Genomic DNA, 14,874 nt, shown 5'->3' on the forward strand with positions numbered 1-14,874 from the left:
AAGCTGTTGGTGAGGATGCTCTGGTCATTAGGGATATCCTCGCGAAGGCTGCCGAGACTAAGTCGGCTGAGGATGCTCTTCCCCAAAAGGAATCCTCAGGTGTCCCTGAAGAGGTTTCTGGGAGGATGGCGAGCAAGCGTCCTCTCCACTCTGATGCTCCTGCCCCCGCTCCTAAGAAGTTTCGAGCTCCCAGACGCCCGGACCTTGCTTTGCCCCCACTCGAGAAGAAGAAGAACTCGGTGGTGCCCCTGCTGTCTGCTTCTAACAATGACATCTTGAATGCGGAGGACATCACCCACCAGTCCCCGGTGAGCGTGGTCGCTGAGATTATTCGGGAATGGATGTTTGGTGGGATCACGGCAGCTTCGGATCCTCGCCTGCTAGCTCTTTCCGGCCTCCTGGCTAGCTCTACTCAAGAGCAGGTGGCCTTCCAAGCTCGGTCCAGAGAGGACCTCGGGAATACTGCTAGGGAGCTGCTCTTAATGGTGAGTCACGCTCGCTCCTTTTCTGTTTCTAATTTGTTTCTGCCTTTCCTCACCTTTTGGCTTTATTCGTCTTCCCTTCTACTTGGTCACAGGCATATTCATGGAGATGGATGCCCGGGATCGCGCTCTCAGGGAATCTGTGGACCGCCGTATAGAAGAGTCGCGCCTTGAGGAGAACTTATCCGCGACCAGCGATGCCCGGGGCAATCTCGCCGCTGTCGAGGAAGACTACAGGTCCCTTCAGTTTGATTTGCACACGGCCTTGGAGGCCCGTAAGAAGGCTGAGAGGGAGACAGCTGAGGCGCAAAAGCATGCCCAGTCCCTGGAAGCGGAGTTGTCTCACACTCGGAGGGTTCTCAAGGAATCTGACGAGAGGGCAGCTGCAACAGAGGTCCGTTGTGAGGAAGTTCTGAAGCAGCTGTCCTCCACAGTGGATGCTCTGCGTGAGAGGGATGAGGCCGTGAGCCAGAAGGAGGAGGTCCAGCGCCAGTATGAGCAGCTGAAGGTAAAATTTGATGCTGTGCTGGCTCAAAAGAGTGAAGCCGTAGCTCGGGTTGTGGTCCTGAAGCAGAAGCTGAGCAAGCAAGCTGATAGTGTTAAGGGCTTGACTTTGGCGGCAGAGGAGTCCAAACTTCAGAATCAGCAACTCTGCCAACAAGTCAAATCCCTGGAGACGAGGTGCTCAACCCTGCTTGAAGAGGTCAAATTGGCTGAGGATAGGGTCCAGCTGGAGGTCGAGAAGCGTCTAAGGGAGTATAAGGAGTCCCCCGAGCTGAAGAAGGAGATCCAGCAGGCCGGTGAATCTTATCTCCAGGATTACAAGAATTCTTTGGAGCTAAAAGCCGAGGTAGCTGAGGCCTACGAGAGGCGACTTGCGGAATATAAAGCTTGTGATGAGATGAAAACGGCCGTATGGAATAAAGGCTTTTGCATGTTCGTCTTCGGCTTCAACCGAGGTTTGAGGGAGGCCAGACATGCTCCTTCCACTCCGCTAGCAAGCTTCGAGCTGCTGAGGTGGACTCTGATGGCGAGGACGTTCTCTACGGAGAGGATGACCTGCCCTTGCCTAAGGGAACTTCTCACACTTCAGCTGGGCCCTCTAATAAGGACACTGAGCTAGGAGAAGAGGATGAAAGGGCTGCCGAAGATATCGAGCCTCCGGGGCTAGAGATTTTACCTTATACGGGTGATGGGAGATCTGAGCAAGAGGACGCCAGACCTCCCACAAGCAATAATGCAGATGCTAGTGTAGAGAATAGCGATGTAGATAGTGAGATACCTAGAAATGTAAGTCCTTTGAGGACAATCTTCCCTCCAATAATCTTAGATGATTAGATTGTGAATTTCCCTTCTCCTTTAATGAAATTTTATTTTTGTTTATTTGAATTCTTTTTTGTTTTTCATTTATGTTTGAGCTGTTCTTACCTCTACTTATCAAAATGAAACACTTAAACTATGTGCTTCGTAATTTTTCTAAGGGATCCATTGTACTGTCTTTCCTTTTTGCCTTCAAGCCCGTCAGAACTAAAATTCTATCATTTGACTGAACTTTTGACTTATAAATATATCTATTTCACTAAGGCATTCTTACCCGTATGCTTTTTCTGAGCTGAACTAGCTATACCTGTGAGCTCTATTTTTATCAGCAGGCTGAACTCTCGACCTTTAAAGGTGATGAGCAGGGCTGGCCTTTTTGCTTTTAGTTTTGATTTGCTGGACTAAAGCTGGGATCTCATTTGTTCACGCCATTGGATTTCTCCTCGGGTTGCCCCTTTACCTCCTCAGCATTTATTACATGAGTGGTGAGGGGGTAAATCCCTAGACTTTATTTGTAACTGCGCGGCTCCATTTTGGACCATTTTACCTTTCTTTCTGGTTATGAGCTCGGATATCTGGTCCCTCTGGAGGTGACCCTTTGTCAGTGGATGTGGTTTGGGCTGTGTGCTCCAGTGGGATGGGGAGTTCAACTCTTTTTTTTTTTTCAGGGTCATTTTTGCTAAGTGCTTCTGAGTTAATCCGAGCTATGGACAGGGTCTCTTACTTTTGTCATGAATCCGTCCATTCAGTGGATTAAGGAGCTTGGATTTTTGTTCTTTGCATAAGCTTTTGCGCTACCTGTGTGACGGGCTCAGGAGTTCGGAATGAAGTCAATACTTAATTTCTTGCTTTCTTGACGAGCCTTATACGGGCTGTGTTTTTGCTCCAGGAGATCTTACGGGATCCTGGCCGTTTTTGCTCCAGGAGATCTTACGGGATCTTGGTCGTTTTTGCTCCGGGGAGATCTTGGCGATCCCGCCGGCCGTTTTTGCTCTAGGAGATCTTACGGGATCCTGGCCATTTTTGCTCCAGGGAGATCTTGGTGATCTCGCCGGCCGTTTTTACTCCAGGAGATCTTACGGGATTCTAGCCGTTTTTGCTCCGGGGAGATCTTGGCGATCCCGCCGACCGTTTTTGCTCCAGGAGATCTTACGGGATCCTGGCCGTTTTTGCTCCGTGGAGATCTTGGTGATCCCGCCGGCCGTTTTTGCTCCAGGAGATCTTACGGGATCTTGGCCGTTTTTGCTCTAGGGAGATCTTGGTGATCCCGCCGGCCGTTTTTGCGCCAGGAGATCTTACAGGATCCTGGCCGTTTTTGCTCCGGGGAGATCTTGGTGATCCCACCGGCCGTTTTTGCTCCAGGAGAGCTTATGGGATCCTGGTCTTCTACCTCCAGGAGGTCTCTATGTCTCAAGGAGGTCTTCTGACATCTGTTCTTTTCTTTTCTTGAAAGAGTTAATACTCACAATAATAGAGATAGTCATTGCATTATTATAAGATGGTGTTTATTTATTCATGCTTTTATAGTACAAGAATTTCTTTTCACAAATATTCTAAGGAAAGTACCTCTTATGCTTCACCAGCTTTATTCAACCTTTTGTTTCTCCAACGATCATGTTGATGGTTCCACTGGACCCATCGTTCACAGGCTCTGCTCCCATTCTCCTGGGTGTCTGCGCTGCTGAGTTCGGCTGAGACCTTTGTCCTTCTGGTTTCTTTATAAAGTTCTTGAGGTGTCCCCTCTTTATCAGCCTCTCGATCTCCGCAATCAACTGGAAGCAGTTATTGGTGTCGTGGCCATGTGTGCGATAGTACTGACAATATTTATCAGGATCTCGCTGGTTTGCTTCCGTTTTTATCGGCCTGGGCCATTGGAGGAACTCCTTATCCTGGATGGCCATGAGCACTTCGGCTTTAGAGGCATTGAGAGGGGTCGGCTTCTCTGGAACCCACGGAGGGAGTGGCCTTTGTTCTGAGACCCGAGGAGGAAGAGGTCTTTGGTCCCTTCGCTCCTAGGGTTGTCTGTAAGGCTCAGGCCTCTTGCCATGCTTTTTCTCGTGCCTCTCCGGCCTCCCTGCCTCCGGTGCTTTCTCTTTATCTGTCACTCCCCTGGCGAACCTGCTTGTCACCAAGGCATCATCCTGCCTTATGTATTTTTCAACCCGCTTCATTAGCTCGGCCAGTGAGGTCAGAGGCTTCCTGCTCAATGAGCCAAAGAACTCGGCAGAGGTCGTCCCCTTCTGCATGGCTTCTACCGCCCTTCCCTCATCGAGTTCGGGAATTTGCAGGGCCTCCGTATTGAAACGGGCGACGTATTCCCTGAGCGATTCATCTCTCCTCTGCCTGATTGTCTCCAGGTAACTCGTCTTCCTATCTGCGGACACCCCGGCGATAAACCGGCTGATGAAGCGAGTGGCCAGATCTCCAAAGCTGCTGATACTTCCGGCCTCAAGGCTGTTAAACCACGCCCGTGCTGGCCCCGAGAGCGTTGTTGGGAATACCTTGCACATCAAGGCATCTGAAAGAGTTTGCAGCTCCATGAAAGTCTTATAGTTCAAGACGTGCTCACGGGGGTTCCCAGCTCCGTTGTACGCGGCCATAAGCGGCATCATGAACTTTTTGGGAACGGTCTCCTGCTGCACCCACTTCGAGAAGGGCGAAGAGGTGGGCAAGAGAGTTTGGTTCTGATCCTTCACTCCCAGCTCGGCCAAGAGCTGCTCTCTCATCTTTTACAGCTTTTGGTCTACGCTCTCCTCCTCCTGCCTGGGTTTCTTCTCCTGGCGGTATTCCTCCTCCCATGTCTCGCTCCCCATTCTTTCGGCTATTCCAGCAGGATAACTGTCGACTTCATCATTCTCAATCAACTCCCTCGCTCTCCTTCCGTGAACCCTCCCATGTCTCGCTCTCTTACTTCTCTCTTCCGTTTCTCGGCTGGTTGCTTGAGGGGGATTGAGGGTAGGTTGGCGAGGTTCATCGGTTCTGGGTTCTTCTACCACTGGCAACACATTTACCGGGGTGTTAAGGCCTCTTTGTTGCATTACATGCCCCAGCCAGTGGGCGGTATTTTGTAGTTGGAGGGCCATAGTTTGAAGGTCCTAGTTGGATATAGCAGCTCCAGGCACGTTCCCTGCCAAGCTTGGCGAGGGTTTGAAGGGGATTGGTGTTTGGTTGTTTGGTGTTGTGGGGCTGAAAAAAGAGAACTGTTGTCCCTCCTGAGCGGAGCTCAGGTCATTAGGGGTATTGACAATATTGTTTTCGTTGTGGTTAGCCATCGTGGATCTTAGTGGGTTTGTTTAGAGTGGAAGTCCGGTGATGAAAAGATCTCCTTCGTTCCCACAGATGGCGCCACTTGATGATCTGAAATCCAAAAAATAGGGTTTTACACTGGGTTCTGTAAGACTGGAAAAAAGCCTAGACCTAGAGGAGAGTATTTCTCCTCTTTATCTATTTCCTTTTGTCCACTAGTGACGTATAACAAATTGTCTATCATTGGGCCATTTGCCCCAGCCACGCTGATATGGACGTACAAGGAAATCAGATCCCTGTTCCATGCGTAACTGCCTCCGATGCTCTCAGACGCGCGTGCGGATGGGCCCACCAGGCGAGTGGGCTGGTCGCCTTCCTTCCTTTGGGCTAGGCTGAAAGATGGGATTAGAGCTGGGCCTAGAGAGGATCTGATCGCCGGGCCATAAAGGCTGGGCCGACCTGATTGTGGAGTCGGAATAGAGCCCGGTCTCAAGGCTGAGCGGGCTGGCGGGCTGGGTCTGAATCATAAGGGAGACTTGAGGGCCTCTAAGTAACGGGCTGATATCATGGGCTTGGCCCCAGACCGAGGTGGAGGAATCCAGCGGTCATCAGCTTTGTTTGGGCTTGTATTCTAGTCATACTTTATCTTTTAAGTTTTAGAGTGTTGGGTCATGTTTTGAGCTTATATTTTAATACTTATGTGTTATTTTAGTGTGTGATTGGGTTTGGGTCTTATGTGTTTAAGTCAGGTCCAAGAAGAGTGTTTTAGGGTTTTATTTGTTTTTCTACTTACTATATAAGGATAAGAAACAATTGTAAGAGGTAGCTTTTAATCAAAATTTCAGAATTCTTTTCATGCCTTTGGCGTGTATTGCTTTGAGTGAGGGTGAGGATTTGCTTTCATCAATTGCACTAGGAATCTTAGCTTACTTATCAACTATTCGTTGTGGCGTTTGTCAGATTCTCATCTAAATCCTTCGATCATTGGTGTTTCAGCTTTTCTAAGTTTGGGGTGCCATAGAAGGTGGGTTTATCAAATCTTTAAATTTCATATCTACTTGAGCGTGTGGGTTTGAAGTTTGTGCCATAGAGTTCCACGTGACATTTATGCAAACAAGGGGTCCGCGTGACATCTATGCAAATAAACTGCAATTTGCAAATTCTACTTAAGACATAAATAGATAAACTTATTCCAATGGCCTCAGTCCTAGAATGATGTCAATAAATTTTAATACTTGAACACAATCATCTACTATACCATTACCACACGTCTTGTTGCGTATAGCAGCTGCTGGCACTTTGGGATAATTTTTCAAATCAATGACAATGAAATAGATTTTTTAAACATCAAGCATGGAATGAGTGTAGCTTGGTTTAGTCCTTGCATAAAAGCACAAAACTTATCATTTTATTATATCAGATGTAGTAAAAAATATCAACCGAACGAATTATATATGCCTAACTTTTCAACGACTTGAAATTCTTAGTTAATTTAACCCCTACCGGCCATAACATGACTTCAAAATCCAAATTGTCCAAAGCCCAAAATCTAGCTTGAGACCTAACTCGTTCGACCCATTTCTGCAAATTTTTTTGGGTTCTTTCATGGCGGAAAAATCGCACTCTCCCGATACAGTGGCAGTTTTGTCTCTCTTCCTGTTATGTTCAATCTTTTGTAATATTAATCTAATACCTGTAGCAGAAGCTATATGGTTATCGCTTGCCTAGTTCGGGAACCAAGTGTGTTTCGGAGGAGATCCAAAACAGCGTTGTTGTTCTAGCCGATTACTTCGTTATTAACGAGAATCGGCCGGAACACATCCCAACTGTCTCTGCTCGGGTATGTGTATGATTAATTTTTCTCTTATGAAATACCCATCTGGGTATGGGTCTGCTTGTAATTTATGGTGATTAATTTGGTAATTATGCTGAGATTTAACTCAATGGTTTAAGGGTTTCAAATTAATGATCATTTGATTGAGGGGCTTCTTTCGTCTTCTATTCATGTGCAATTGCTTAAATTAAGTTATTAGAAAGCTTAGGTTTTTACAGTAATGACAGCTCAAGCTTTTTATTTCTGATATCATGTTCCGGATCATTGAATCCAACTCAAGCTTTTAGATAAGGATTCAAGAGTTTATTATTATTATTTGCCTTGTTGATTAAGTGATTTGATTTTCGTATTAGCCAAGATTAGTTGCTAACTGGTCATGCTTTTCTTAATCTCCTCATACGTTTGGAAAATTGCTTCAATTGAAGAAACATGTGATAGGTCTAGTCTGCAATTTAAATTTAGTATCAATTGCCAATGAAATTGGTAAGTGATATTTGTTGTTTCCTTGTTTGACTTAGATGATTATACCAGTTATGAAATAGAATTAACTAGTAGCATTTTATCTTCATTTGGAAAAAATCTTTGCAAGATAAGAATTCAATTGACTTCTCGCACAATTATATGTGATTTCTATTTTTTATGAATTTTTAAGTTAAAAAGAATTGAACTTTTCATTTCAGACTTACGAATTGATTAAAAAAAATTAATTGAATTGAATTCTTATAGAATTCTAGTTTCCAAACATGCTGAAAGGTGTTAGATTTTGCACTTCGAATTTCTTCAAGGGAAGTATAGATTCAGAGCTTAAGGTGTAGAAAGTCAAACGGATATCCTTCTGTGAATGCAGTAGAATATGCTTGTAGCAATGAGAAGGCATTGCTAGTTCTATTACAGGCTTCTCATGAATTGGCCAGGCCAGGACATTACTTGTACATAAAAAGGGGCTCTAGCTCATTGCCTAAATTCCAAATGCAAACCTTGGCATGAGAACATTTCTGGCCTATCTTGACATTACTAGTTTTAGTATATCACAGTTCTTTGGAAAACCATAGGATAGCCCTTTGTAGGCATAACTATGATTAATAGTGGATTACTAATTTTGTAGTGTATCTGTATGAATATTGTATTAGTGAAAGGCTGCATAAGATAGACAATCCTTCCTTGACCCTTTATTTAGGGCTGTAAACTAGTGAAACATCTTTGCTTTCATGATTGGATGCGTGCATGGTTAAGTTCTATCTGCAGATAAAGTAATCATCACTTATGGTTTTATTAGTGCATGTGAAACTTGTTTTATACTCGCACATATTAAGAAAGATAATTTTTTTCTATTAATTTTTTAATTATACTCATCTTAAAAATATTAAATTTTATTTAATACTAAGAGATGTTTTGAGAGGTTCTTTGGAAATAAGGTAAAATTAAATAGGATTATAATAGTCAATTTATATGTTATTATAGTGTAAAAAAGTAAAGTGAACAATAATTTTGAGACATCTAAAATAGAAAAGGTGGACAAAAATTATGGAACAGAGGGAGAAATATTTATGTTCTAATAACTAACTGCAAAAATTGTACTTTCTGTAACAGCTTACATGCGACTATTTTTAGTGTCAAATTATGACTTATGGAATCTTTCAACTGTTATAGCAAGATTTTATTCTTGCCAAATACTGATCCATCAAAGTGGTGTTGGACAGGGCATATTTTGCTACTAAAAAGAAATAAACAGAAATCAATAAGAAATTTGTTTCTGGAATGTAATGTGTCCCATGATGCAAATTTGTCCCCCAAAGCTAGTGGTGTTCCATGGGTGGTGTGAGCCTAACTTTAATCTGTCTTTCTTCTTCACCATTATAGACAAAGCTAGCCTTTGCAACATGAATATGTTGCAACACAGTTGGCATGTACTAGTTTCATTAGTAGCTTATGGACTTTATGCCTTCTTAGGTGACATCTCCGTATGGAAACAATCTTTACCACAATGAAAATGCAAGTCATGGTCAGTTTGCATTTACAACATCAGAAGCAGGTAACTACATGGCATGTTTCTGGCTGGATAGCCATCAGCCACAATCTGGAACCACAACTTTGAGCCTGGACTGGAAAATTGGAATTGCTGCAAAGGATTGGGATTCAGTAGCAAGGAAGGAAAAGATCGAGGCAATTTCCTTCAATTTCTTCGCCTTCCCTGAAGTCTTTTTCTTATAACTAACCTACAACCTTAGATGTGATATATTTTTTTAAGAATTTCCTCTTTTACATTATATAATCTGATTATAGAGATGCCATATAACCATGTGCAGGGTGTTGAACTTGACCTAATGAGACTTGAAGGAGTAGTTCAATCCGTTCACAATAATGTAATCTACCTCAGGGAAAAGTAAAACTCTCACAACCTTTATAGTATATTATCTAGAAATTTTGGGCATGCATCTTACTTCGTCGTACTCATACTGACTTGCAGGGAAGCAGAGATGAGGGAAGTGAGTGAAAGAACTAATGCCAGAGTTGCGTGGTTTAGTATCATGTCTCTGGGTGTCAGCATCGCAGTTTCAGTTCTCCAGCTATGGCATTTGAAGCGTTACTTCCAGAAGAAAAAGCTTATATAGATCTTATTCTGTGCTTGTCATTTGTAGATAACTGTGTATTTTGGTAGTCAGAAAAGAGGAAAAAAGGATAAAAGACTAAAAAGAGAGTTAAAATACTGACTTGATACCATTTCCAGAAAACAATACCCATGACTATGAGATTGGCTTTTTGAAAAAAAAAAAAAAGACTATGAGATTGGCTTGAGAAACTGATTCCCATGAACTAGGTGTTTTCATTTGGTAATATTTCTGTAAGTTCTTATACTGCCATATACTGCCACCAATTGAAAATATTTCTTCTCCACTTGTATGAAAGCTGTGGAGTTACCATTGGATTTTATAAAATATGCAATTTGCAAAACAATGCCAATACTGAATCTTTGATACATCTAAATTGAGCTAATGCAAATTTTAATTCATCTTTTGCGTTTATATATTTATATATCCACTTTCAAATAGCTCCAGAAACATACATGGTTCTTGAAAAAAAATGATTATTTTCTATTTTTTTACTTGAAAGATTGTTTTCTATTTTTTAAGTGTTTCGTAAAAATTTAATTTAATTTAATAAAATTTTAATAATGAGCTGTGGGCCGGATTGGTTTTGATTAGCATGTTTTACAAGAGAGTCCAAAAATTGCATAACGGGCTTGATCACAGAAATATCTAATGGCCTAAGACTCTCCAAACTCAAAAGCGGAACTCTGAAGAATTTATCGAACAAGATTTGAAGGATTATGGCCTTTGCATCGATGGCCGCAGTGGCAGCAACAGCGACTGCAAGGCCATCCTCAATTACGCTATTAACAAGAAGAAGACCCAGATCGATTTTTGTTCCGCTGGCTTTTTCTTCTTTTTCTTCTTCGCTGAAAACGAGGAAGTTGGTTCTGTACTCGAAGCCCGGATGCTGTTTGTGTGATGGTCTCAAAGAGAAGCTTCAGGCTGCCTTCTTGCTTTCTGGTCCACATTCTCTTCACGACGTCGATTTGCAGGTGAGCCAATTAACCATTCTCTTCGTCTTCCTCTTTACGTATTGATATTTGTCCCATTGTGAACTTGTTAGGTGAGGGATATTACAAGCAATCCTGAGTGGGAAAGAGCTTATCAGTACGAGATACCTGTGTTGGCTAAAGTACTCTCTGATGGCACTGAGGTTAGTTTTTCTTTTCCTTAACTTTCATTTTAGCTTTACTCTTACTTCAGTGTTAGTTTTGCAATGATAATGTAGTTACCATCAGTAATGATGCTTAATATTTTCTCCCCCCAAAAAATTGATGCTTAATGAATATGAGGATCCAATAATATCCGATATATACTTTTAGAATAGAATAAAAACGAAAGCTTATATTGTCAACTGTTCAGATGCTTTTGGACATTTGTTTTTATGATTGGTTTTTCAAATGAATTCTTGGTAACTGTTTGTATCAGTAAAATGTGCAAATATCAAGAGTCATGTTGGTTTTTAGGTACCAATTTTTTTAAGGGCCTTGGGGCAGTGGCAGAGCCAGAAACTTAAGTTAGTGAAGTCAATTTCATTTAAACATAAATACATATATAACCATAAAAAGAAATTACAATTGTTCTCAACGAGTTTTCATATTTTAGACTGTTGAACAATTGCTTCATTATCGACACTATCGAATGCATCCTTTTCAATGTAAGTAACTAATCAATCATGTATCAATTGATCACTTATTTGGTTGCATAACCAACTCTTCACAGTCTTCATTGAAGAAAATGTCTTTTCATACAGGTAAATGCAATTGGCAAAGTCAATGCTAATTTTACAAGCAAGTCAACTAAAGGATAAATAAGATTTTTTTTTTGGTCTCGACTACTTAGCAAGATCACCAATTCTTTTAGCATTTATCACATCATCACTGGATCGCATATCAATGATTCAAGTTTCAAGTTGAGTATCAAGAGTCTAAGTTCAGTGATAGAAAATTCCAATAAATAAACGGCTTCTTGAAGACTTCTTTTGTTTTGAAAATTTTATTCTCTTTCACAGTTTTACTTGCAACCACTTTGTGGGGTCAAAATAGGTGAATAGTATGTGTGTCTGTATATATTTATATGATATATATATATATATGCAAAAAGAAAAAAATTTAGTGGGTCATTTGACCTCACTACCTTGCATGTGGCACTGGCACTGCCTTGGGGCATCAAATGTTAGTAGAATTTTAAGGGGCTTATGAAACATTGGTTTCCCTCTTTGCTTCTCTCTTTTCCCACATACCAAAATCAAATGAAACAACAAAACCCTCCTAGTTAAACAGAATATATTGAGGCTGGCTTAGTTGGGAACTTGGGATACCTAGAGTGTAAATGTGTTCAAAGTTAAGGAAAGTACTGATTAGGGACTTGCATTTATTGCTAATATCAAGCTGGACACAATCATTATATTATGTGATCGATTATGTTCATAACATTATTCAAATTTTAAGTAATAGATTTTATGTTTGGTGAAAGAGTGGAAGCTGGAGCAGATGATCCTTAGTTAATCTCATGCAGCTTAATTCATTGTCTTGATTGGTTCTTGATTCATTAAGGCCTGTTTGGAATTGTAACAATTTGTCTATCTGAAAAAGCTGGCCAATCTGCAATAGGAAAAACAAAAATAATACACCCAAATATAGAGTATAAATGAGAAGCTTGAAATAGATGATTGGTACCTTCATCCTTTTCTATTTGTTTTCTAGCCATGTGGTTATTTCTTTTTCACCTCCTAGATATGTTGTTCTTAATAGGAAATGTAACTTTTGAACTCCTTAATGTGTCATGTACCTTGTTGCAGAGTCATGCATCAACTGTAGTATTTTTGGCCATTTTATCTATCACTATAGCAAGGGTGAGAATGTCATGGAGGTGGTCTGACTATTACTGAATAAGAAGTATAATCTTTTAAACCATTAATGTAGTAGTTAATACATTTACAGGCAATATATGGCATTTTAAGTGTTTCTATCAGTAATAGGAGATTGAAAATGCCATGGACATGGTTTGATTGTTACTGAATTCAGTGGAAGAACAATTATTCATGTCCTTCATTTAGGGCTACAATTAGAAAAATTGAGGGGTTGAAATTGAGTTATAGTATATAATTCCTGTTTGCTCATTTGGGTTACTCTTATAGTCCAAGTGTTTCAATGATACTTTAGAGGAAGGCTGTGTTAAAGGAATCAATCTTGGTTGTAGATGAAGAATGGACAGTATTTACCAACTGTGTGAACTTGCCTTTTTTGCATGGGTTTTGTAATCCCCCTGCTTGTGGGACGTTACAATCTCTCACCAAATTTTGTAATGTCCTCATTGCAACTCGCTGTGTTATATTAGGTATAATTGTTAAGCCAGGAGTGAGTCCTCCGGTATAGTGGTTTCCTATTACTTCAGGTTGTTCCACCTCATTTCATGGGTGGCCCTTCCTTGGAAACCCACCAACTTTCCACAAATATTTGACATAGGTTGGATCTAATATTAATCATAATAGCGCAACTCCAACTGGTTCAAATAATGAGACCCTTTTTCTACTAGACCCAAAATGAGTAACCCAAGTTAATTTTGATAATTGGGCTTGGACTAAGAATGCCCTTACTCTTTCTATTTCTCTACTGATGTGGCATTTTGTAATCCTTTTGCTTGTGGGATGTTACAATATATTATGGTATCCCAAATGCAGTATGAATTTAAGATAAGCTATCATGTGTAAAAGGCTCATCATCTTGCTTGAGTTTCAAGGGGCCATTTTTGGTGGTTCTTTAGGATTATGGTTTAGATGTTTCTTAGTTTCTATCAGATTTTGGAGTCTTGTTATTGTGTAGGTAATTTAGAGATCTTAGTTTCTATCCATAATGCTCTCTTCCCCTTTAAAATTTTCCAATGTGCAATTTTTTTTAAAATTTATTTATTTACTTATTGTTATCTTTGCTGATAATGCTTTAGTTGAATTGTTTGCAATAGGCTTTTTAATGGATTGAGCTACGCTGATTGTGCGTTCACTAGAGCTAGAGTTGAGGAAATTGGATTTCATATTATTTAGAGATGTACTAGCATATAAAGCTGCTGTAAATAGTAACTGTATGTTGAGATTATTTTTGGTTTACATCTCCGTTTTTGTTGTTGGTCTCTTGTTTCTTAGGCTTGCTCTATTTCCTCTTCCCATCAATAGGACATGCACATACATATACTCATGTCTGTCTGATCCTGATTCAAGTGCCATTTGACAAAACAAAGGTTCCCTTCACAAATTATATCCCAACCTTGTGATCTTTTTTTTCTTTGAGAGTTCTACTACTTTTCATGAATGTACCTTAGGCTTTTAAACTTGTTTTGGCAGGCTGGGTTCTCGCAAGCCAAATAATTTGCACTTCATTATTGCAATCAAATCAAACCCAATTGTTGGACACCTAACTAGAACATATACGTAGTAGGTAATGTCTATAATACTGAAGCTATAGTACAAGACTAATTCACTATTGTCACGAAGATGCGTGATTAATAAGTAGGAAGACCCTCCATAACACAGTCCTGAACAATTGTGGAGTAGGATATGCATTTAAACATCTCATTTTTTTGTGGTGATACCTTACAGACATTCTCTTACAGGAAACGCTTCCTAGACTATCACCTCGACTTGGAGTGGAGCTCATCCATAAAAAGATAGTTGCTGCTTTGTCACAATAAGGGTCTCTGTTGCTATGATCCTAGCATAAGTTGTGCAACTTGTAATTTGAAGAACTCCATTGAAAAGGATGCTACATATGAATTACAGTTAATCTCGAAGTGAATTCTGGGAATGAAAATATTTATGAATGAACTTAAAAAAACTAATCTGCTTCGTCGTTCTGCAGCATTACATTTTGTTCATGTACAACAAAAGTCTAGCTTAGGATTTGGATCAACAAGTATAACTTTATTATCCTTGACAAACACCTCTCTCTCTCTATATATATATATATATTCTCACTGACTGGGACAAGCCCTCACAAAGGCCGTGCCACATAGAAACAAGACCAAGAACCTTGTCAAGCTTAATGTGAAAATGCTCTCCCTTTTTGGGATAAGCTAGGTTGAAATATGTATAGGATTTTGCTACCCTGACTAGTACTTTTATGGATTCATTGGAAACTCCTGGTTCCTTGTGCTCGTGCAGTTAGGCCCTTTAAAGGCAAATCTTCAATATAAAAAATAACATCAAGTTTTCTTTTGCGCGCACAGAGAGAGAGGAGATAGATAGTATTATCATTGAAAAATTATTTTTCCACTAGAGAATGTGATATCATAAAGGTGTAATAATTGCTGTCTTGACCCTGTTTTGCTTGATTATTTAAATTGCGGGAATAGTTTCTATGATTGACGAGAATAGTTAAAGGAGATACGAATGTGATGTATTTTTTTA

General features: G+C 40.5%; 2 protein-coding genes across 6 annotated transcripts; both read left to right on the forward strand.

Moving 5' to 3' along the window:
• Positions 1-6,474: 6,474 nt before the first annotated feature.
• LOC110605842 (transmembrane emp24 domain-containing protein p24delta5) lies at positions 6,475-9,589 on the forward strand. Its single transcript, XM_021744503.2, is given in 5 exon segments — positions 6,475-6,767; positions 6,769-6,888; positions 8,833-9,045; positions 9,189-9,265; positions 9,350-9,589. Coding segments are annotated over 5 exon segments (669 nt in total). The 5' UTR covers positions 6,475-6,653; the 3' UTR covers positions 9,495-9,589.
• A 531-nt stretch (positions 9,590-10,120) lies between these two features.
• On the forward strand, positions 10,121-14,306 carry LOC110606060. Of its 5 annotated transcripts, XR_006349456.1 has the most exons (5): positions 10,121-10,465; positions 10,537-10,626; positions 13,615-13,709; positions 13,813-13,906; positions 14,082-14,306. XR_006349456.1 is itself a non-coding variant. In XM_043953425.1 (3 exons), the coding sequence occupies exons 1-3, from the start codon at positions 10,211-10,213 to the stop codon at positions 13,642-13,644; spliced, it is 375 nt and encodes a 124-aa protein (XP_043809360.1). In that variant the 5' UTR covers positions 10,121-10,210; the 3' UTR covers positions 13,645-13,754. The 5 variants fall into 5 exon arrangements, 3 of the variants coding, with proteins under 3 accessions (XP_043809360.1, XP_021600487.1, XP_021600486.1); XR_006349457.1 differs by lacking the exon at positions 13,615-13,709 and having other exon boundaries at positions 10,122-10,465; XM_043953425.1 differs by lacking the exons at positions 13,813-13,906; positions 14,082-14,306 and having other exon boundaries at positions 13,615-13,754.
• The last annotated feature ends 568 nt before the right edge of the window (positions 14,307-14,874 follow it).

The sequence above is a fragment of the Manihot esculenta genome, chromosome 18 (genome assembly GCF_001659605.2).
Source record: "Manihot esculenta cultivar AM560-2 chromosome 18, M.esculenta_v8, whole genome shotgun sequence".
Taxonomy (NCBI): domain Eukaryota; kingdom Viridiplantae; phylum Streptophyta; class Magnoliopsida; order Malpighiales; family Euphorbiaceae; genus Manihot; species Manihot esculenta.

Excerpts from the sequence above, each read along its gene's own strand:
- LOC110606060 (XM_021744794.2), top strand. The coding sequence starts at position 10,211 with ATGGCCTTTGCATCGATGGCCGCAGTGGCAGCAACAGCGACTGCAAGG. Across the intron at positions 10,466-10,536 it reads TTCACGACGTCGATTTGCAG|GTGAGGGATATTACAAGCAA; the intron begins GTGAGCCAATTA and ends TGAACTTGTTAG. Across the intron at positions 10,627-14,081 it reads TACTCTCTGATGGCACTGAG|GAAACGCTTCCTAGACTATC; the intron begins GTTAGTTTTTCT and ends ATTCTCTTACAG.